This window comes from Triturus cristatus, chromosome 12 (genome assembly GCF_964204655.1).
Source record: "Triturus cristatus chromosome 12, aTriCri1.1, whole genome shotgun sequence".
Classification (NCBI taxonomy): Eukaryota; Metazoa; Chordata; class Amphibia; order Caudata; family Salamandridae; genus Triturus; species Triturus cristatus.
Genome location: NC_140595.1, coordinates 5,350,805 through 5,373,756, shown reverse-complemented (window position 1 = coordinate 5,373,756; position 22,952 = coordinate 5,350,805). Strand labels below are relative to the sequence as shown.

The window sequence follows — 22,952 nt, the reverse complement described above, 5'->3', positions numbered from 1 at the left end:
AGATGAGCAGAGGTGTGCAATGAAGGGCCCAGGAGATATCAGAACTGGAGCCTCCCACAATGTAGTAACGCTTAGTGGAATGACCAATTATGCAGCTATTGCTAAAGCTTAGTTGTTAACGCACACACTTTGAATTTCTTAAGACATCATTTATACATTATATACTGGCAACAATAGCAGCATCACATCCTAAGGTGCATGCTCAGAGGCTATATATATATATATTTTTTTTTTTGGGGGGGGCGGGGGATTAAAATGTTTAGATTTGACTTTATATCGAATGCCTGTATGTGTGTATATTTTTGTATATGGATAGTTATTCAAAGACATTCAAAGTCAGATCAAATTATTTTAAGCCAACCACTGCTGTGGAAGTAAAGCTGCTAAGATAAATTAATGTGTTGGGCAAGGAGCAGTGTCTGTTGTTTCTGTGTGACCTCCTGGTACATGCTGCAGTTGACAGCTATGGGTGTGGGGCAGGACACTCAGACCTGGGGCAGCGCCCTATCTTCCCCCTCCTCTAGGAATGTTTTCTGGTGTTCCTAAAAGCTAAGGACCTTTATTCATACATGCCAACCCTCCCGATTCAGGTGGGTGACTACTGATTCCAAGGCTAGTCTCCCACATGCATAAACCTTACTTGGATTGCGGAATCATGATCTGCTGGAAACAAGTCATAGGGGGAATGTTGATGCCTGTCACACACGCTCCAACCTTCCCCTCCAAGAATTAACTCTGACATCAAAGTTTAACGCTTTGCAATTAATTTTTGGAGGGGGATTAGAGCGTGTGATAGGCCTCAACTGTTTAGGTCAAGCCTGGGCAGTGCAAGTGCTGTACTGGAGTATGCACATGAAGGCCGCCCACTCTCCCCCCATATTTGTCATTGTCTTGTGCCATTGCCCTTCGTAAATGCTGGCTTCTGATTCGTTAATAAGCTTGTTAGTCCCTCTTTAGTACAGCCTTGTCTTCATTTGTAACCTCCCATGAGGACTGGCCCTCTTACTTCGGTTGTTACATGGTCTGCTTTATAAGTTGGTGAGCACTACTTTCTTGAATACTTTTCCCCTATTCCACCCATGACATGGCAGCACCCGCCTGCTTTTATTTCAGTAGTAATGTATTTATTTAAATTACAGCACGGTCCGCTTTAACTATAGTGGCCGCGCTTATTTTTTTATTTAATATACGATACAGTCCGCTTTCACTTTAGCAGCTGAGCTTATTTAATTACCATCGCGGGCTGCTTTCACTTTAGTGGATCCGTTACAGAACCTTTTGAAATTACTTTTTTGTCTTCACATTGGGTGAAAGCACCATACGCGCTTTCATTTTAATGTTGGCCTCGCCCCTTTGTTTAGACACTGCTCACTGTTAGATGAATATGCGAGCTGCGTCTAAAAAAAGGGGTGTGGACACTTTTAAAGTGGTCTTGCATTTACGAGAGTTTGAGCTCTTGGCATTAAAAATAACAATGCCTTTTATAAATGTGTTCCTTTTGAAAACACATACTTAAAAAACATTGTGATTACAATGCCAATAGGTAAAAGATTCGCAAACGCAAGACCTATTGCATTGAAAATGCTTATTTTGGGCAATTTTATATACTGCATACAAAAACTGGGTTTAGAACTCTGTTTTCGCTTGCGATATGCTGTTATTAACTGCTAAAGATGAAAAGCTGAATCACCATACATGCCAATGGATCCCACTCGGGCAGATGGCCTCTGCCTCTAAGTGGAAGGGGAAAATACATTCACCTGAACTATTTTTATTAAATCTTCCTCTTGTTTGCTCTAAAATGTTGGTATGAATGTTTATTACACTCCTGGGTTACTTCGGGCCCCCTGCTGGTACCACACGGGAACCCATTGAGTTGTAGATGTCGTGACCTCCTATAATGCTGGGGAGCAGCGCCCCCTTCTGCCGCATTTTATGAGCTCACTTGCTCACGGGCCACCATCTTAGGGTCAGGCAGCGTCACCGCGCCTGCATGGACCGTGGGAGCATAACAGCTTGCCTGACTCTTACGTCGTGAGCAGGCGCGTGCTGTCTCCTTGTGAGGTCACAACATTAATATTTATGAGAAGAGGCATGGTATAAACTAGAGCGCGGGCTGGGTGCCCGGGAGTCGCCGAGGCTGTGCCGCCTGCTGCCAGGTAAGGGACGTCGAGACAGAGGAAGCGTCGCCGCTGCTCTAGAAGGTTCCACGCGCGGGCCTCTGTCCGCGGCGGGCGAGCTTTTATGACATCAGAGGGAGCGTGGTGGGCTCGCGGGCCTAGTGACGTCATATTGTTGTTTATCCTGAGACGGGGTCTTTCTTGTGGCGCGCAGCTCCTAAAATGGCTGTGGCCGGCGGCCATTTTAGGGCGCTGGAGCGGAGGGGCGCCGCGGGAAGCGTGACCTCTCCCCTCCTCTCACGTCTGCTTCGAGACCCGGCATGCGTGACAGGCATTTTAGGGCGCTGTAGTGGAGCGGCTCCGTGGGAAGCGTGACCACTCCCCCTCTCACGCCTGCCCGAGACCCGCCAGGCGTGACAGGGATTTTAGGGCGCTGGAGCGGAGAGGCGCCGCGGGAAACGTGACCTCGTCCCCTCTCACGCCTGCCCGAGACCCGCCGTGCGTGACGGGGATTACAGAGGCGTCCAGGCCGAAACTTTTGGTGACAGGCGCGGCTCAGGATTTAAACGTTTAATAATGACGTATACGACTTCCGGTTGTAACCCTTCCTGCTCCAGTGCAAGGTAACGGAAACCTTAACATTCCCGGGTTTATCTCCAAAGGATCCCCGGGCTGTAAGTGCATGGGTGTGGCAGGGGTGTTGCTGCACTGGTGCGTATTTATTGACCCGTTATGTTCTAGGGCAGCCCTTTCCCAAAGGCGCTGTAGCACTTTGCTTTCAAGATGGGTACACAAGACCTGATGCACATGTTGGCTTGACAGCTTCTGCAGCTGTTCGCTTAAGAGTAAACCGATCACAAGGTCCAGAGTTACAACACAACAGATAGTTCCATCACACAGAATCACACCCGTGTGTTTGAGGAGTTAGCATAGGACAAAGCGGTGAGCAGGTTGCCACCTGGTACCTAGTCCCAGAGGCGGTAAAGGTGTGAGGAGAGCCTGGTCCTTGCAAAAGACCTGAGGGATGCCTGACTTTAACTTTTTTTGATCATCTGCTGTTTAGCCATTTGTTCACCCCCTTTGTTTCTTGTCCCTTTGTTGTAAGTCTCTTGTTCTTCCTACTATCTCTGTGCTTCTCACTCTTGTTAATCCACTTTCCCTTCTGCTTATTGATCCACCTATCTTGCCGCTTGTTTCGTCCTTTTCTAGCCCCCTGCTTTAACCCCCTCTTTGGCTGCTGCCTAATTTAAATTACTTTCTGTTAACATATCTTGCCTATTTAACTGCAGTTCATTGTAAATTGCTCAAATACTTTATGGTGCAATGGTGCTATAGAAGGATACACAGCTACATAAACAAGTGAGATGTTTCAAAAGCTTCCCAATGGGTGCACTCCACATGAAAATTACTGCACAGAAACTCCAGCACTGATGTAGAGACACTACTCAAAACTTCCTTTCAGGGGACAGCAGATGTCTGTGCGCTCTCAAGTCTTCTCTATGTAAGCCAAACTCTCCACGGTGTGCAAGTGTGCAATCAGACAAGTAAAAGTAGAGTTGCAGATCAAGACAAGAACACTGACCACAAAACTCACAAATCTACAAGCCATCAACGGAGCCTCCTGCAGAAACCGATCGGTCTTCAGGGCAATTAAGCATTATGTATATGCCACTCTAATTCTGCTACTCAGTTACGGAGATGAAACTGCAGCTGGCTCAGTCCTCTGCCATTGCTAGGGAAAATCATTTGATACTGTTGTCCACTTGACTCTCTCATACTCAGGAGGAACTTTAAGGGCTTGAGCTGGAGTGATTCACATATGAAGAACAGAGTTCATATGTTCCAGTTGTGTTCTTCCAGGTCAGAAAATCTGTCGCCTGCAGGACGCCAAGGCTCAATTAGTTTATCAATTAACCTCAGTTATTTGAAGCTCTGGAAAGTTCTGCTGCTCAGCATGGGCATCACTGATTTATTGGACACAAATGACCTGATGCTCTACATCAAAGGCTGGTTCATTCTCAGCATTGAACTTTTGGAGAATTGGCTCTTTGCCATTTTAGCATGGATGTCCCTTCAGCTAACTCCGGCTAAACCCCTACTAAGACAGAGACTGTACCAATTGCCAGAAGAGGCGAACAGCAGATCAAAAAAGGCTCTTGTGAGATGAACGTTATCTAATGGCAGCAATTGGGCTTCTAGATTGACCGCTCTAGCTCATAGACGAACATCACAGAAAATAAAGACTTTGTGACACACGCTAACTGTGGAGTGAATTCCTTCCTACCAGAAATAGATTGCAGGATAGCCATCCAGGCTCTGGCCCTGCTCCTCTTGATGGTGGTAAAGTTCTGCTGGCTGACAACACAAAGCCTACTTGACACCTATGAAGTGCGCCATACCTGTGACGGGCCATTTCATCACTGAACTATTCAATTTGACAACTTGGTCTCCAGATGAACAATATAAAGAACAGGTTGAGGGGGATCCAGTCACAATCCTGGCCGATCTCAGAAAGTAACCATTAGTTAGGGAATCTTGGGGTAGATAGGCCTACCGCTAGTTTATTGGGTGAAGGAATGTATTTATTAAATTTATTTGTGTAGAGCGGACTTAGCCAAATGAGAGTGTTTCACAAAGAACAAAAATTGAACATTCGCACAGTAACAGCATGGACCAGATTTCAGAGAGGAATAACAGTTTTTTTTTTCTTTTTATGGAGTGGGCTTATTGGGTTGCCGGTGTGCGGAATCCAAAGTCATGTTTGGTTTTTCACGGCTTGGGGTATGTCCGTTGACTGATGGCGGATGTGAGGTGAAGGACCGAAAATTAACTGCCATCCCAACCGTGTTCCTTTTCTGGCCTGCCCTGTGAGTTTTGCCAGCAGCAGATTCAGAAATATCTGGTGCCCTGTGATTTTTGCACGTGTTGTCAGGAGCACCCAAAGCCTTCTGATTCCCCCACCAATAGAAGTCTGTTATTTCTTTATGGCCCCTCAACAAGTAGGCGCTATAATGGTATTTAGACCTTAACTCTGGTCCTGAAGGTGCTAGGACTTAGTGATCTTTAGTGGGTGTCATCATTTTAACTGCCTGCAAGTCTATATCTGTTCTTATTTTAAGTAATACATTTTAGGACCTACCTCACATACTGCAGTTTAACTTAATTGATCCAAGACTCAAAGAAAAAGCTTTGAATGGGTTTCCGTGCTTTGCAACCATGGCTGATCGCTGTGGGTTGTTTGTTTCCTTTTTGTGGTTGTCTCTGCATGGACGTGATGGTTCCTGATCTAACTGAGATTTGGCTTTTTTTTCCCAGTGTTCACCATGTCTTCCGATGCTGGGAAACTTTTTATTGGGGGCCTCAGTTACAGCACAGATGAGCAGTGCTTGGAAGATACATTTAGCAAGTATGGAAAGATCGCAGAAGGTGAGTGTTCCAGGCATGCTTAATGTTCTGCCTAATGACATACATGACTAGAATGAAGTATGGGTGCTAGAGGTGTGTAGGACTTTGCTGCTGGAAAAAATGGTTGCTGTATGTAAAAGTGTCACAAGTATGAATCCTGAAGGGTGGCTGATTCATCCTTTTTATCCTCGTTGAAAATGAACATCATTTCATTAGACAATGGAGGTTCTGCCAGTGACTGAGAGTAGCAAGTGTTCCATTAATGCCCCTTGTTTTCCCCCCTGTAGTTGTGGTCGTGAAGGATCGAGACACCCAGATGTCCAGAGGGTTTGGTTTTGTCACTTTTGAGAGTGAAGAAGATGCCAAGGATGCCTTACAAGCCATGAATGGGAAGGCGAGTCCTTCTTACACTCTTTTGAATAAAGCGAAAGGTTGTAATGTTCTGATAGTGCTTGCAAATAATAGGCTGTCAGTAGTGGAACTGGCTGCCACTCATAGGTGTTTAGAAACAGTGGATCAGCCAAGTCTAGTTGTATAATGAAAGTCTAAACGTTTGAGGAACAGATGAGCTAAAACCTAGCAGTTGATAGCTAAGACGGCCTTGTGTCTCGAGACCAGGTAGAGTTTAGACTAGATTACCATAGCTGCGCACCCATTCTCTTTCATGTAAATTGGGGTATATTGTGCCTCACACAGTTGTGTAGAATAACAATAAGGAATCTCTCGAAGTAAGATTTTTACTTCAAGGATGCCGATTGGACTTTCTTTTTACAGATCTGCCCAATTGGATCTGCACGAGTATTCCTTTGCGCTTCATGGGTTTGGGGTGTTGAAGAACACCTTCACTCTCAGTGAAGCTTGATCAAATTATGGACCAAGCTTAGGCTTCTCTGTAATGTTTCCTCCACAGAATGCTTAATGTTTGCGCAGAGGCCTTATTGGAGGGTAATAAATGCTGCTGCTGGTCTCATGTACACTCTGCGTTTGATCTTCCACAGACTATTGATGGGCGCCAGATCCGAGTTGACAACGCAGGCAAATCTTCAGACAGAAGCCGAGGGGCCTACAGAGGAGGATCTGGTGGGGGCAGAGGAGGACGAGGCAAGTCTTTTGCATTTGGGATGCCCGTGTACTGCGACAGGAATATGTGTGGGTGGCTTTCTACAGCGGCTGAATAGTGTTTCTTATTGGTTGGAAGCAGGGCCAGCGCTAGGCATGGGCAGTGCAGGGCCAGCGCTAGGCATGGGCAGTGGGGGTAGCTGCCCATGGCTTCGCACTCAGCCCACCAGCATGAGGCCCGCAGCAGTTCAACACACCACCAGCCCTCTTGTACTCCTGCCAATCTATTGAAAGAAAGGTGTCTGTTTGCAATTGGGCCCATGAGAGGGAGGAGAGGGCCTCCTCCCTGGGCTCCTAGGGATGGTGTCCCAGTTGCAAGGAAGACACATTTTGTTTGTTTGCCCTGTAATTAGGCCTCCTGTCCATCTGCCCATTCACAGACACTGCGGTACGCCCATTGTCAGCAGTTTAGCGCTCCATAAGTTTAACTCTCAGCCCCCAAGCAATTCTCACACCTTCAGCCTGATAGGAGCTGTAAAAGAGGCGCTTGTAGGTGGCTGAGAGGAGGAGCTGCTGCCCAGGAGGAGTCTGAACAAAGCAGCTTCTGTAACTGTGAATATGTAACATATGCAAATTAGATGGGCCTCGTACATTCCCTTTCGGACGAGGGCCCCAAAAATCCTAGAACCGTTCCTGGTTGGAAGCAGGAGTGCAGGACTTGTGGTAACTGCTGTTCCCATCTTAGGGTTTAACATGCGTTGTATTACTTCTAAGTGTGGACATTGTACTCACTGAGTCTCTGCACATGCTTGCTTACTCGCTGACCTGCATGTGCTTTACCTTTCTTTCAGGTGGTGATAGCTACGGCAGCAGTCGATTTGAGTCCAGGAGTGGAGGATATGGTGGCGGTGGATATGGTGGTGGTTATGGATCCAGGGACTCTTACAGCAGGTAAGCGGGGTGGGAAATTAATTGATTGTGGAATTGCAGCCAAATTAGGTTATGTTTTTGTGAGGATTTGGGTAAATTGTATGGAATAGCTCTAAGGTGTTACCGTGGATACAGTTGCACAAACTGTCTTGGGTTCAGTCAGGCTCATTTGAACAACCTTAAGCTGAACTCTGGGTAGCTATGACTTTCGAGCGGCAAGGCCTGAACAAAGGAACTTAGTGTAAAGCAATTAATAGTACCAAACAATGAAATAAAGCCACACAACATAAACGAAACACGACCCCAAGTTATAAAAATAGATTTTATTTTTATACATTTTTTAGAGTCCTTGATGAGCAAAATTTATTGTAGTATTCCGGTGATGCAGATTTTTATAGGCTTTATCACTTTTAATTTCAACCACAAACAAGCATTTGTCAACAAAAAGTTTGGAAAAGTTAATTAGACTACTCCGGCTACGGCTAGGGTGACCAAATGGGACAGGATGAAGGTCTGTTGGGTCAATGGGGTAGATTTGGACAACCACCAGAGCGTTTTCCAGTCCAGTTCCAAACTTTTCAGCACAAACGCTATCTACTTTAATTTAGTGGTCCTGATGCTAGGGGTACTAGATTAAAAGATGCTCCGGTTGGGGTCGACGATTTCTCAGGGCACAGGTGATGTGGGGCAACTTTGTCCCCAGAGGTCTAGGGTCCCACAAAGTCCTCGTCAAGACAGTGGAAGGCCAGCTGTGACTGGGCTACTGGTCTCCGAGCACAGAGGTTAAAGCAGAATCATTTAGTGGAGGCTAGTGTCCCTTTTGGGTGACCAATCCAGATTTTGTCAACAATCTCAGGCCTGGCCGACTCTGCAACTTTTGCCCTTCACGGATCGGTCTCTTGGAGCAGGTAGCGACAATCATTGGCGAGTTTGTGGATTTTGCTACAAACGTACTAGTTTCGGCTTCTTCGCTCTTTTGTCCCTGGAGCTGGTTCTAGGGGATCAGCCAACTGATCCTTGGAGCCACTTCTTTGGTCTGGGGCTGGGGCACTACTTTACCCCCACGCCAGGAGCCACAGACACAGTCCCAACTTCGCTAGTCCTAAAGTGCAGTAGGTGCAGTCCAGCAGACGGTGCAGCCTCTCTTTCTGCTGTCCAGGGGCAGAAGGGCAGTCCTTCAGTCCTGGTTCCAATGCCAATGTGATCTGAGGGTCAGGGGTGCCATATTTATCCCAGGAGAGTGCCCGAGGGGCTACTCAGTCACTAGCCAACGGGCTGCCAGGTCCCCTCCCTTCTGGTGACAACTTTCCAGCAACTTGTGGCACCTAACAATCTCAGAGTGCACTATTCTAACCACTCCCAAGATGCCTGCACACTTTCTCTGCTGTTAGGAGCTTGGTAGCCCACCCTAGAGACGTGGCTATCTGTGGGCTACACTCCCACGGGAAAACCGGTTTGGACACTGGTCTTCCCTCTCTGGTCCTGTTCCCAGCTCCTCTGCCTAAACAAAAGGGCAGCCTCTCTGGAGTGTTATCGCCATTTGCCCACCAAAGGAGCTTCGCCTTTCAAGCTTGCCTTTTGGGCTAACACCCCGAGTGACTTCCTTCAAGGTGGAGGGGGGGGGGGGGGGGACACCTCTCCCTGCGGTGTGCTTCTATTGCTTCAGGCCTGGGAGTTGTTCACACCACTCCCCAGGCGGACAGAATGCTGTCTGTGTGAGACTACTGAACCAGCTGGGCCACAGAGTGGCAACTTTCTAAAAGTTGATTTATATTAATAGCGACATTAAATTCGACCTGAGCGTCCGGTCGGGTCTAATGCCACGATTAATTTGATACCTTACGTACCCAGTTAGGTAGTCCCATTCAGATGTTAGCCAGGCTGGGGTGCCAGCCTATAACCCTGTATTAGCCGATGAGGCTACTAACTTTCCCACAAAAATCCGACAACTTGAAGGGGTTTGGTGCAAGGACATAAATAGACCTACATGTCCCACTTAACATACAGCTCGCTGCCTTGGGGCTCTGTAGGCCTTCCTTAGGGGAGATTTGCATATATTTTTAAGGGAAGTGGTGTCTTTTCACACACAGGGTTGCACAATCAGTGCTGCAGCCTTGGGTGGATACTCTGCCTTATATTCTCTTGGTACCCTGGGTTCCATATACTAGGGACTTATGAATACGTTATCGTATGCCAATTGGGGATAGCCAATTTGACATAAACTCTGGAAGGGTTAGAACACTGGCACTGAGGTCTGGTTAGCAGGCCTCAGTGCACTCTTAGTCAAGAAACCACCAGCATCAGTCCAAAAATGTGGAAGGGACCTTGCAAAAAGAGGTATTTCCTTACATTTTGTATTGTAAATATAATTTCATTTTTATTATCATGCATGTTTGTCACATACATATTTGTTTTTCACCAACCACCTTATAAAGACGTGTTAACTAAGACACTCCACTAGCCTTTGCATACTTTCTTTGAAATGTAAGAAATCAAGTATTTCTTGCAACGATTTATATCTGACTGATATGACACAAAATATTAACATTCTGATCATGAACACTAAATCCCTACTACCCCTCGGCTGCCCTTAGGACACTTACATAAGTGATGAAGATGTGTCTCCCAAGATGTCCTTACAGCATGTGCCATATGTCATGGGTTATTTTACCTGCATCCCCATCCTAGTCCCCAAACCCAGTAGGGGACAATCCCCTTTGGTTGCTGGGGGTTTGCTGGTGCACGGTCTCTTCTAGGCCCAGAAAAACTCCTAAGGAAGCAGCCCAGTCTTACCTTCTGCACTGCCTTACTATGTGACTTTCTTTTGAAGGGTGATTTCACAAGCATATTGGAACAACCAAGATCGATTCCTTAGCCTGCTCAAGGTCTTTTCCTAGAGTCGGCCCAGTGACTAGGACTACGTAATAGACTAAGGGCAGCTATTGTTACCTCCAGCTCCTCTGAAGCAATGACCACCACACCTACCAGTATTCCTGGAGGTGGCTGAGCTGGAGGAGCAGCCTAGATCTTCCTGCCTTCCCTCTCACTCCACCAATGAAAGAAATGATCCTGGGGCTGCTGATTGCAAGGAGAGGGAGTAGGACTATTCTTGGTACTTCCCCTTTCAATACTCACTTACTGGTTAATTTTTTTCTCTTTGTGTGGACTGTTCCACCATCCCACAGTGCTTCTCTGGAGGGTGCTGCATCTGATTTCAAGAAGAAACCATCCGTCAAAGCACAAGGATAACTCTGAAATCAGAATGGGCCTTGGGGAAAATATGTATAGTCAAAACAACAGTGGTTCAAAAACATAAGAAATATCAGTATAATAAAGTTTTAATAACATAATAGAAAAACCAAAAACATGAGTGCAAAAAACTATTTAAACAGAAAAAGAAGTGTCAGTGAGGAAAACATGGCTGGTGCGCAAAAAAAGTGCCACAAGTATTAATAAATGGCATATCAATGTGTGAAGCCAATTACATTAAATCCGACCCTGCACAATATGTCGTGGCAATAAGGATGCATAAATCACACGGTTGAGGTGTTTCAGTGTCATTAAATTGAGGGATCATCATCAGTACTCACACAATATAGACAGCCCTAAAGTGAGATGCGTAAAGGAGGATAATAATGCGGGGAAAAGGTGGAAACCCAACACGAGGGGCCCTGCAGTGATTGCCAAGATACAACAAAAGGGTGTGATAGCCGGGCAAAAAGCCCGTCTCCACGTCCAGGATTTGGGTAGGTTCTGAGAGAATCCACTGTGGCCATCTACAACAAGCGTTCCACTTGAGGCAAAAAGCCAAAATAATGTCAATCAATTGTGCTGGAAGTGAAATTCAAGCCAACAAGGAGCCCTTGAGAAAATTGAATCGAAGCAAAAGGACTTAGGAATCCCGTGTGTCCTCTCTACATTCCAGCATCTAGACCCTGGCGCTGTTTGGATTTTTTTCTAGGCTTAGAATAACTGCAAACAGCATCCAGGTGTTCTCAAGGGCACCTGCATACAATTCTGTGTCAACAGCAAGGAGCTGGAAGGTGTTTGGGTATTTTCTTAGGCTAAGAAAAAAAAAAATCCAAATAGCATCTGGCTCCTTGCTGGTGTACATGCACAAATCCTTCCTTCCACATTGCGAACAGACCTTTCCTATTTTTGTGCTTTATACCTATTTGCAGTTTGTAACAAACGGATTTAAACCATGCAAGATCCCAGAAATCTGTACTGAGAAGTAGACCAAATTCTAAATTCACAAGTGGGTCATTTGTCTAGATTGTTCAAGAATTTCCCAATGAGAATAATCATTGAATTTAAAAAATATTGAATACAAGTGAGGAGGATGTGGGGGGCGGGGAATGGTTAACCAAGTTTTTGTCTGTAAACTTTTGTGCTGGAGGCGGACCCACAAAAAGAATCTACCATTAATTACATTGGTCAACACTTCTGGTTGCAGGGATGCATGTTTTGTGTTTGTTCAACAACCCGAGATATCCAGAACCAACATTCGAGCTTTGGTCTACAGTGTTCTTCCACTGTGAACTGACTATGCATCACAAGATACTAAAACATTGAATGAATAGAAATTGAGAAGGGGGTGAACGATGTGTTTTTTTATGTATCCAGGAACGCAGGAGTAAGCGTTGAGGCTTAACCTCCTAGAAATGCATCATTTTCTGTCAGTGTGGGGCTGTGGCCCTGGCTTCCGTAACCGTTCAGACCGTAAGTTGCAGGGGCTTAGTTCCGATGTTCAGAATAGTTTAAGCTCCTTTTGTCAGCTTCTGTTGTGAGATTTATTGTGGGCCCTGCCTCAGGGCATGAATAGAATGTTTCATCCTTACGTTACCCTGCCGCCGACAAGGCACCTGGAACCTCGCACACAAACATTCCGTTTTTCTGCATTGGGCTCAGCATGGAGCCTTTATTGCTCGAGTGAAACACAAGAAGTGCTTAAGATTTCCAAAGACACTAGTGTAGAAGAACACAAAGCCATTTTGAAATTGGAACGAGCACCCATCAAGAAGAGACATTGCTGCAGACGATATTCTGGAGTTTTTCTTGAGAGGCCTTTAATGTTGGGAGGTAACATATTTGAAATTCTGCCCCTTGTGAAATGCGTGCTTTCCTTGGAAAGACCAGCATAGACTCTGCAACCCGTGTATATTCAAGGTGAAAAGCTGTAACATGATTGAGTTGCGAAGATGGAAGTAGTTGGGCTTACTGTGCCATGTTGCTTAGGTTTGGAGGGTTTTACAGAAAACCCCAGAGGAACCTTTGAAGGTGATAGTCAAAATCAACACCCAGCGATGAGGAAACTCAGGCTGACCTCTAGCTTCTAGTCAAGAACGAATTAGATAGCATCCAAATAAACCCTAACCCGAGCCGTACTACCACCATTCCTTTTTTGAAACCTAGAAGGTAGGAAACTCTGCCTGCTAAGATTCCAGTGCCAGTGGCTAAGGGCATGCTTTTAAACAGGTCCTATAAGGTCAAGACTCCTACCTAAGTAAGCCTGTGAGTCTTGCTCCACAGTACAACAACCCTGCACTGGGGTCTCCAGTCACCAGTTCCCTGGCAGGTAAGCAACATGATCTGCCATGCAGGTCTCTTGCAGCATACTCTATTGAAGACAGGATTACCCAAATTGACCTGCCTTTATGAGTGCAGCCATCCCAAAATACAGACTGTGGCTTGTTCAATTACTTTGTGGCAACTGATTGATAGCAATTGAGGTACAGACCTTTATGCTTTAAGCCCAGACTGTGCAGGCTGCTAATTTGGTGCAGTCGGCAATCACTTAGAACCCTCACTCTCCCCCGGAGTTACGAGACGTGCAAGTGTGTGGCAATCGTTTTGACCACAAACTGATGGCCTCCCGCCTGTCTGTGTAGCATGAAGAAGTTAGGATTGAATGTTAGCATAGGCCTGAAGCTAGCTGTCTCCATCACTCCCACTGCATGTCCCTGTGCGGGTTCTTCTTCCTCCCCCCATTCTTCACAGACAGTTGTTGCTGATTGCCGGATTTAGATCTACAAAAACCCAATGGAACAGAGATGGCCTCTTTGTTTTCAGAGAACGGATCCAGCCAGTTCATACAGGTCGGCCAAGGCCCAAGAGAAGAAGCATCACAAAGAGCGTGGTCAGAAGCGTGGTTGCTGCCACTAATGTACAAATGGATGTGCTGCCTGCTCATCTCCTCCATCCTGTGTTGAGCTCTGTCTAAAGGATGAAGCCGTCGACAAACAATCCTCTGATTGGCTGTGACACAGTCTCGAAGTCGTGCACATTGCCTGGTAGAAATGTGGTATGACTGCCGGCGACCAAAGGACATGCATATCCTTGATTGCAATGTTCCCCAACAACATTACTGCCCCCCTGGACCATTCCAGACACTGAAACCTTATCGCAAAGCTTACAGAACATGCCTAGCTTTTAAAGTACCAACCAGAACAACAGCACTTAGGTCGCAGATATGCTTATGTTCTCTGCGCCCTGCATAAAGTGTTGGTAGCACTACGAAGAAGTCAGACAGTCCCCTGACATGAAAGCCTGGGTTTTTAATGGCAGAGCTGGGCCATTTCTAGCCAGCTACTATCCTTCTGAGAATAAAAGAACTCCCTTTTTTCAAAGTAATAGTGACTATGCAATCCATTTATTGTGTTATTAATGCACTGGCAGTATCCGAGCATCTATCCCAGATCACTCTCCAAGTGCAAGCCCAGGCTGTTCAACTTTACCCCCCTCTCCTCTTTATGGAAACATCACATCTTGAAAAATACTTTCCATCCAAGAGCTTATTGTAGCATCTGGTTCAAAACAATCAGGGACCAATGCTGCATATTGTTACAACAATTCCTTGTTACCCCTCAGTTTCCACAACCACTGAACTGACCTTAAAGGCCTTTTGCGGCACACACCATATCCGCATTCAGCATTTCATTTGCTTTTCCTCCACGCTGTTGATTCCTAATTTACCAATCGGTGACCAGAAGTGTTTAACACTGAAGAGCACTTTGACTCGTATCCAATCAGACCATGTCCTCTAAGTGAGACCTTAACATAGAATGCCATGCTCCACCCCGCTGCCCGACATCATAGGGCCTTCCTAGAGATATAAGAAGAGAACAACAATTTGCACATTGAGACTTCGTCTTGGACTGATGGAAGCAACCAGCTCCAGTGTTAAAGGGCGGTCTTGAAACAAGCCACAACAAATGGCAAACTCTCTGCAGACTCGTGCTGGTGTGTGGTAGATAGAATGCAAGTACAAGACAGCTTCACAAGATCTCATACAGTAGGGGTAATGTAGAGCCATAATATGATGTGGTGTTTCTGACAGCTGGGAAGTGATCCGTCATTCCAAGCACAACTGATGGTCTGCCCCAGCTGAGAAGAATGCAAGACAGGAAGGAAGGTAGCCACGGGCCGCCATGAACCCATATTTTATGTAACTCGCAAGTCCTTCTCAGCATGTTGGATTGCTTTCAGTGGAGAAAATTAAAACTGATTTCCATCTCTGTAGCTAACCCATGTCAGTAAGATAGATTAAATAGTTCAGGAATGGAAAGTCAGTCTAACCTTGATCAGCGTCTTGCATACCATTGTTCATTATTGAGCGTTTCTGCATTCATTTTGAATTCTAGTTGCTAAACCTTCCCGCTGATATCCAAACATTTTTGCCCCATAGGTCATATGAGTAAATAAACCTCTAAGATCTTTGTTGGCGATGCTCAACACAAGCTTTTCTTCCTTTAAACCCCAGAAGACACCTGCAGCCCTGGGTCAAAGGCAGTCTTTGCAGAACCAGTAAACAATGGGTGGAAAATAAGTTTTGGTAGAGTTTGTCCATATTCATTGTGGGCTTCAGAGTGGTACATGGATGAGTCCTTCTAGTCCAACCTGGAGACAATCTGCGAAAACTGAAAGCAAATGTACAATATTGTGAGCCCAACAATACAGAATTGTAATGCACAGCACTTGAATGTATTAGTGAAACTGAAAACGGAGGGTTACAGTTAAGTAATGTTTTACGTTAAAGGAAAAGCCTATCAAAAGCCTTTCTCTGATCTTTGTTATGAGTGAGTCCAATTTTCACTTGGCAGGCCAAAGGCTGACCAGTAGCATCCTGCCATTTCTAGTCTACAGCTGCAGGTTTCTTATCCTTTCACCCCATCGACAGTGGTGCACCTCTGTACCCCTGGAATGGGATTCATTCAGTTAGATAGCTGCAAGTTACGTCTGGGTAATAGTGGTGCGTCTCATTGTATTTCTCAAATGCTATCCAGTCTATTGCCGAAGATTTGCTGCCAAACTGGCAAGGATGGTGCACCTCTGTGTGCGTGCAGAATCCAATCTACATCTACATATACATCGAGGTGCACCACAGTTACAGGCTTAAAACCTGTAGCGATGGACCAGAAAGGATACAAATCTAATGGTGCAGCAAGGAGCACCACCCTTACTGGGAGAAAACCTGCAGGTGTGTACTGGAACAGATTCAATTCTACACGTACATCGAAGTGCATCACCGGTACTGGGAGAAAACCTGCAGTTGTGTCCTGGAACGGATTCAATTCTACACGTACATCAAAGTGCATCACTGTTACTGGGAGAAAATCTGCAGGTGTGTACTGGAACGGATTCAATTCTACACGTACATCGAAGTGCTTCACCGTTACTGGGATAACACCTTCAGGTATGTACTGGAATGGATTAAATTCCACACGAACATCAAAGTGCATCGCCGTGAGGTGGATGAAACCTTCAGCTGCGCACTGGGATGGATTAAATTCTACCCGTACATTAAGGTGCATCATTGTTACTGGGATAAAACCTTCAGGTGTGTACTGGAATGAATTTGTACTGGAATGGATTGGATTCTACACGTACATCGAAGTGCAACACTGTTACTGGGATAAAACCTTCAGGTGTGTACTGGAATGGATTTAATTCTACACGTACATCGAAGTGCTTCATCGTTACTGGAATAAAACATTTAGGTGTGTACTGGAGTGGATTCAATTCTACACGTACATCAAAGTGTAACACTTTTACTGGGATAAAACCTTCAGATGTGTACTGGAATGTATTCAATTCCACACGTACATCGAAGTGCTTCACCGTTACTGGGAGAAAACTTTCAGGTGTGCACTGGAATGGATTCAATTCTACAGTTACATTAAGGTTTATCACTGTTACTGGGATAACGCCTTCAGGTGTGTACTGGAACGTATTCAATTCTACACGTACTTCGAAGTGCTTCACTGTTATTGGGATAACACCTTCAGGTGTGTACTGGAATCGATTCAGTTCTACACGTACATCAAGGTGCGTCATTGTTATTGAGATAAAACCTTCAGGTGTGTACTAAATTGATACTTGTATAGCGCACTACTCACCCGCAAGGGTCTCAAGGCGCTTGTACGAATACCGCTGTGGAACCCATCCTGGCTTTCCCTGTGAGGTGTCCACTCCTGGGCACCCCCAAGGTGGAGGCCAGGCATCCTTAGCGTTGTGGGGGCCGTTGTGGAGATTAAGCAAGCTATTGCCCAGAGTTGCAGAGTAGGACTCCATGATTGGAATAGGCACCGAGGCGAGAATTATCAGGTCCGTGGAATTTTGAGCCCAAGACCCTGGAATGGATTTGATTCTACACATACATCAAGTTCCATCATCGTTACTTGGATATAACCTTCGGCTGTGCATCCAGTAACTGAGGTACACCCCTGTGTAACTGTAGAATCAAATCTATTCCAGTATATTTTCAATCCAGTAATGGTGGAATCCATCCCGTTAAATAGCTGAAGCTTCCATCCTTGTAACAGTGGTGGACCTTGCTTTACATTTTAGAATGGAATCCTAGCGCAGGGATAGCAAATGGAAGGCCATGTGATGTAAATACAACTATTTTAATGTCCCACACACAAGAAAAGTAAAGGAAATAGTTTCAGGACTCTCCTTGAAGATTCTCAAAATGTTATATTTTGTTTGAATTTGAAATCTACATGTAGAACCAGCTATGGGTACAGTAAGTACTTTGCATTAAGTACACATTGGCACCCCAGTAAGTGGTGGCCGTCGTTCTGTATTCAGTTAATTACCTTGCGAATTTTGCGATTCACAAACTTTCAGTGTTTTTGGGGGGAAATGATTAGTGGTGTGTTTGGTCTGAATTTACAGTACAAAATGTTTAATGAATTTAATGAAAGCAATACATGAGACCGTGCATGTGAAAAAACAATCACTTCACATTTGTGCTTATAGGTAAGAACAATGAACAATGTTGACAACTTTCACAAGTTGCTAAACGTGGTAAAGTATGTTGGGTTTAGGGATGTCTGTCACAGATTTTGTATTCCCCCTACATCAAAGCAGGACGCCCTATCACCTGTGTCTATAAATAAGTATTGAAATGCTTTTGTTTTTAAACACTGTTTTAAATGTGCAGTACTACAAGTACATTGAATTTTTTTGGGGGGGGGGGGGGGGGGGTTGGGTGATTTGAGTCTGTCACAGTTACCATAAAGACAAGTTCGAGGCATATGAGCTGCAGATTACACACTTGCGCATAGATCGCCATTTGGTGTTGGGCCCGGATGTTTGCAGTTTGTCTTTCCTCTTGGTAAGTCTTTGGAAGTCACGAGGTCGGTGACTCCTCCTTTGGATCGTATTGCGTATGGCCTTCGGCTCCATCCTCAGATTGTTTTTTTCCGCCATCGGGCTCGGATGTAATCTTCGTGCTCCGGTTCCGAACAGCTTCCAGTTTGACGATCGACGCGTAATCCTCACCCCAATTCACAGTATTGCTTCAATCGCTATCTCCCCACTCGACGCGCCTCTCATCGGCAACTCCTTCGGTTCCAGTCGTCGACGGCGGCCTTCGGGCCTACCCAAGCTCCGGTCCATACTAATGGAAAGGACTCCATTTAAAAAGTGCCCTCGATGTGGGTCTAATCTCCCCCACACCGATCTCCACGAGGTGTGCAATTTCTGCCTCTCCCCTGAACACGAGGCTCGAGACTGTCCGGCGTGTAAATCCTTCCGGTCCAAGAAAACTATTCGGGGCCGAAGAGCCAGAAGAACCATGGCACACTCTTTGACTGCGATCCCGGACGACATCTTCAGGGAAGGCGTCGACGCTCGAGAACAACACACCGACGAGGGACTCGTTAGCGCATCCGAAGCCGACGATTCAGATGTGGAGGACATCACTCCGGCACAGAGGGTCGTGAGTACACTGCTTCCCACACCGCACCTTCGGGACCGGTAAAGAAGCCAATTAAGCCTTCGGGCGGCTCGTGCTCGAGCCAGCCCACCGTCAGAACCGATAAACACTCTTGGGCACCGAAAAAGAAACTGGCCTCCATCTCGACACCGAGCCCCACACCGAAACACTCTGGGTCGAGACCCAGCTCCTCGGCACCGACCCCATCTTCGGTACCGACAAAAGCACACAAGGCCACCGGCACCCACACTTCGAAGCCGAAATCCATCTCAGCGCCTACTAAACAATTGGAGCTTTCCAAGCATGGTTCCAAACAACGAACCAGCACCGACAAACCTAAGAAACCAACGGCCCGACACTTCGGCGCCGACGGACCAACCAACCTCTCCAGAGCTATTCACACCGGATCCCTTACAAAAAACACTCACTAAGGATCCCAAAACTGGACTTTTGATGCTCTCTATCAAAAAGACACAGTTAGAGAAACCTGCTCCTCCTCCACCTCCAAAAATTAAGGACTCTGCTACCTCCCCTTTCAGAATACCTTCCCCACCTCCACCACCTCCTCCACCTCCCCACCACCTCCTCCACCTCATCCACCTTCTCCACCCCCACCTCATCATTCCCCGACCCCGGATGATGATGATGATCCAGGGGATCCATACGATGACATAGGGGATGTGCCCCAAGATATACCTACAGGGGACCCCACTCCCACAGGATCCCCAGACCCCTGGGACGATTATAATGTCCCTGATATCCCTGACGTCCCACAAGACGATCTTTACCCTTCCAGACCTTCTCCACCAGAAGACTCCTTGGGGTTCAACCATTTACTGCAAAGGGCGGCACACTACCACGGGGTAGATTTACATACCAACCCAGTGGAGGAGGATTTCCTCCTAGATACATTTGACACCACACATAGGACCACCTCCATATTGCCTACGCTTAAAGGTGTTATAAAACATGCGCCGGAGATCTTTAAGGACCCAGTTAGGGCCAGGGTCATTAACTCGCGCATTGAAAAGAAGTATAAAGCCGCCCCAACAGATCCCTCCTACATCAGAGGGCCAGCGCCACTAGATACCCTGGTAGTATCCACAGCACGGAAAAGGGCCATCTCCCAAGCGTCAGGCGACGCACCACCACCGGACAAAGAGTCTAAACTCTTGGACGCATCAGGCAAGCGTACTGCATCTCAAGCGGCCAATATATGGCGTCACGCCAATACACAAGCACTACTAGCGAGGTATGACAGGGCCCATTATGACGAGCTAGATGCCATAATGCACCATCTCCCTGATAAATACAAAGCTAGGGCCAATGAGCTAATTCAGGAGGGCAAAACAATTACTAACACCTCCATACGTTGTGCTTTAGATGCAGCAGACACGGCCTCTAGGGCCATCAATACTAGTGTCCTACTCCGTCGCCATGCCTGGCTAAGGATATCAGGTTTTAAACCGGAGGTACAAGCCTCCATCCTCAACCATCCCTTTGACCAGGAACATTTGTTTGGCCCAAAAGTGGATGACGCCCTAGAGAAAATGAAAAAGGACACTGACACGGCAAAATCCTTGGGACCCTTACAATCTCACCCTCCCAGACGCTCCTTTCGCCGCTCTTTCTTTCGGAGCACATCCAGAGGGTACTCCTCAGAGACAGCTTCCACTTCATACAAATCCCCTACTCAGTCCACCTTCACAAGGGGTTACCAAAGGGGCGGCTACAGGGGCAACAATAACAAAGGCAGAGGAAAAACAAACACCTCCTGCTCTGCCACTGCGCCTACCCAATGACTTCCCTCCACTTCCCCCAGACCATTACACTCCGGTCGGGGGCAGACTCCCAACATTTCCTTCCGGTCTGGACTACCATCACCTCGGACAAAAGGGTATCACAAATAATTCGGTCAGGCTACTGCCTAGAACTAATATCTACCCCCCCAAACATTCCACCCAGACAACGCCCAATGTCACCAGAAAATCTACTGCTACTCGAGCAGGAGGTAATCTCCCTCCTAGACAAAAAGGCAATAGAATACGTTCCTACCAACCATCAAAATATGGGGGTCTACTCCCTATATTTTCTCATACCAAAAAGGGACGAGACTCTACGGCCCATCCTAGACCTTCTGTCCCTAAACAAATACATACACTCAGACCATTTTCATATAGTGACGCTTCAGCAGGTACTTCCGCTACTTTCCCAAAACGACTTCCTCACAACGTTGGACCTCAAAGACGCTTATTTCCACATCCCAGTGCACAATGCTCACAGGAAGTACCTCAGATTTGTAGTGGACGGCCAACACTACCAATTCAAAGTGCTCCCGTTCGGAGTCACAACCGCACCACGAGTATTCACCAAGTGCCTCGCAGTGGTGGCAGCACATCTGCGAAGACCACACATTCATGTCTTCCCATACCTAGACGACTGGTTGATAAAATCCAGTTCATACAATCAGTGTGTACAACACACACACCACGATCCAGCTACTTCACCAGCTAGGCTTTACGGTAAACCACGAAAAGTCCCATCTGCAACCATCCCACATAAAACAATATCTAGGTGCCACTATAGAGACCTCAAAAGCGCTCGCCTACCCCAATCCTGCCAGGATTGCAAGCATTCAGGCTCTACGCGCAAAATTCATAGCACAACACTCCCTTCCAGTTCGGGTGTTCATGCAACTAATAGGCATGATGGCCTCTTGCATCTTCATAGTACCTCAAGCAAGACTCCAGATGCGTCCTCTCCAAGAGTGCTTAGCGCGCCAATGGAACCAGGCCCAGGGTCAATTAGCAGATCTGGTGTTGGTAGACGGTCGCACCCATCGCTCTCTGCAGTGGTGGACCACTACAAACCTTTCCAAAGGTCGACCGTTCCAGGACCCGGTTCCCCAGATAGTACTAACCACAGACGCATGGCTCTCCGGCTGGGGAGCTCACCTATTACATCTCACCGTGCAGGGCACATGGACACCTCAACAAAAGTTACTCCACATTAACCTTCTGGAGTTACTAGCAATCGTCTTAGCCATAAAATCTTTTCAAACACAGATTTCAGGCAAGGCAGTCCTAATCCGCACAGACAACATGACAGCCATGTACTATATTCAAAAACAAGGCGGCACACACTCTCCACAGCTCTCTCAGCTAGCACAGAGCATATGGAGATGGGCCATACCCCAGAAAATCTTTCTCCTAGCTCAGCATGTCCCAGGAGTCCAAAACACTATGGCAGATCTGCTCAGCAGACAAACACAACATATCCACGAATGGGAACTCCACCCACAAGTTCTACACCCGTACTTTCAGATGTGGGGGCACCAACAGATAGACCTCTTCGCCACCCACGAAAACACCAAATGCCCAAACTTCGCCGCCAGATATCCACACCCATTGTCCAAAGGAAATGCGATATGGATGAACTGGTCAGGCAGATTTGCGTACACTTTTCCGCCTCTCCCACTCATTCCACCAGTGGTGCGCAAACTACAGCAACACTCCCTCACACTAATCCTAGTAGCTCCAACTTGGACCAGACAACCATGGTACACCACACTGCTGGAACTATCTGTAGTACCGCACCAAAAATTACGCCTCTCTCCACACCTCTTAACCCAGAACCATGGAGAGATCAGACACCCGTACCCAGCTCAGCTCAACCTTGCGATCTGGCTCCTGAAGTCCTAGAATGCGGTTATCTAAATCTTTCCACTGACTGTATGAACGTCATCAAGGAAGCTAGGCGACCCACTACTAGAGCATGCTACGCCGCCAAGTGGAAACGTTTTGTTGTCGATTGTCACAACAACACCATCAATCCCCTAGACGTCTCCATTCAACACATCATAGGCTACTTACTCCACCTACAAAGGTGTAATCTAGCCTATACATCCATTCACCTGCACCTCGCAGCTATAGCAGCTTACCTACAAAACAGGCAACATCTATCACTTTTTAGAGTACCTGCCGTTAAAGCCTTCATGGAAGGCCTTAAAAGAATAATTCCCCCCAGAGTGCCACACTCACCTGTGTGGAACCTAAATATAGTTCTCACCAGACTAATGGGGCCTCCCTTCGAACCATTGAACAAATGTGAACTCCAATTTTTAACCTGGAAAACCGCTTTTCTCGTAGCCATCACTTCCCTCAGAAGGGTCAGTGAGATACAAGTATTTACCATTCAAGAACCGTTTCTGCAAA

General features: G+C 46.5%; 2 protein-coding genes across 3 annotated transcripts in view; one reads left to right on the top strand and one right to left on the bottom strand.

Moving 5' to 3' along the window:
- The first annotated feature begins 2,126 nt into the window (after positions 1-2,126).
- LOC146772143 (cold-inducible RNA-binding protein-like) overlaps positions 2,127-22,952 on the top strand; it is a 40,022-nt gene continuing 19,196 nt past the window's right edge. The window contains exons 1-5 of one of the 2 annotated variants that reach the window (XM_085638600.1): positions 2,127-2,159; positions 5,436-5,546; positions 5,813-5,919; positions 6,524-6,626; positions 7,436-7,535. In XM_085638600.1, coding sequence (XP_085494726.1) covers positions 5,444-5,546; positions 5,813-5,919; positions 6,524-6,626; positions 7,436-7,535 — 413 coding nt within the window. In that variant the 5' untranslated portion in view covers positions 2,127-2,159; positions 5,436-5,443. Of the gene's footprint in view, positions 2,744-5,435; positions 5,547-5,812; positions 5,920-6,523; positions 6,627-7,435; positions 7,536-22,952 lie in introns of both variants that reach the window. The other variant, XM_085638601.1, reaches the window with a different exon arrangement.
- LOC146772140 (uncharacterized) overlaps positions 14,463-22,952 on the bottom strand; it is a 306,827-nt gene continuing 298,337 nt past the window's right edge. Inside the window, exon 8 of the mRNA XM_085638602.1 lies at positions 14,463-15,433. Coding sequence (XP_085494728.1) covers positions 15,378-15,433 — 56 coding nt within the window. The 3' untranslated portion in view covers positions 14,463-15,377. The remainder of the gene's footprint in view (positions 15,434-22,952) is intronic.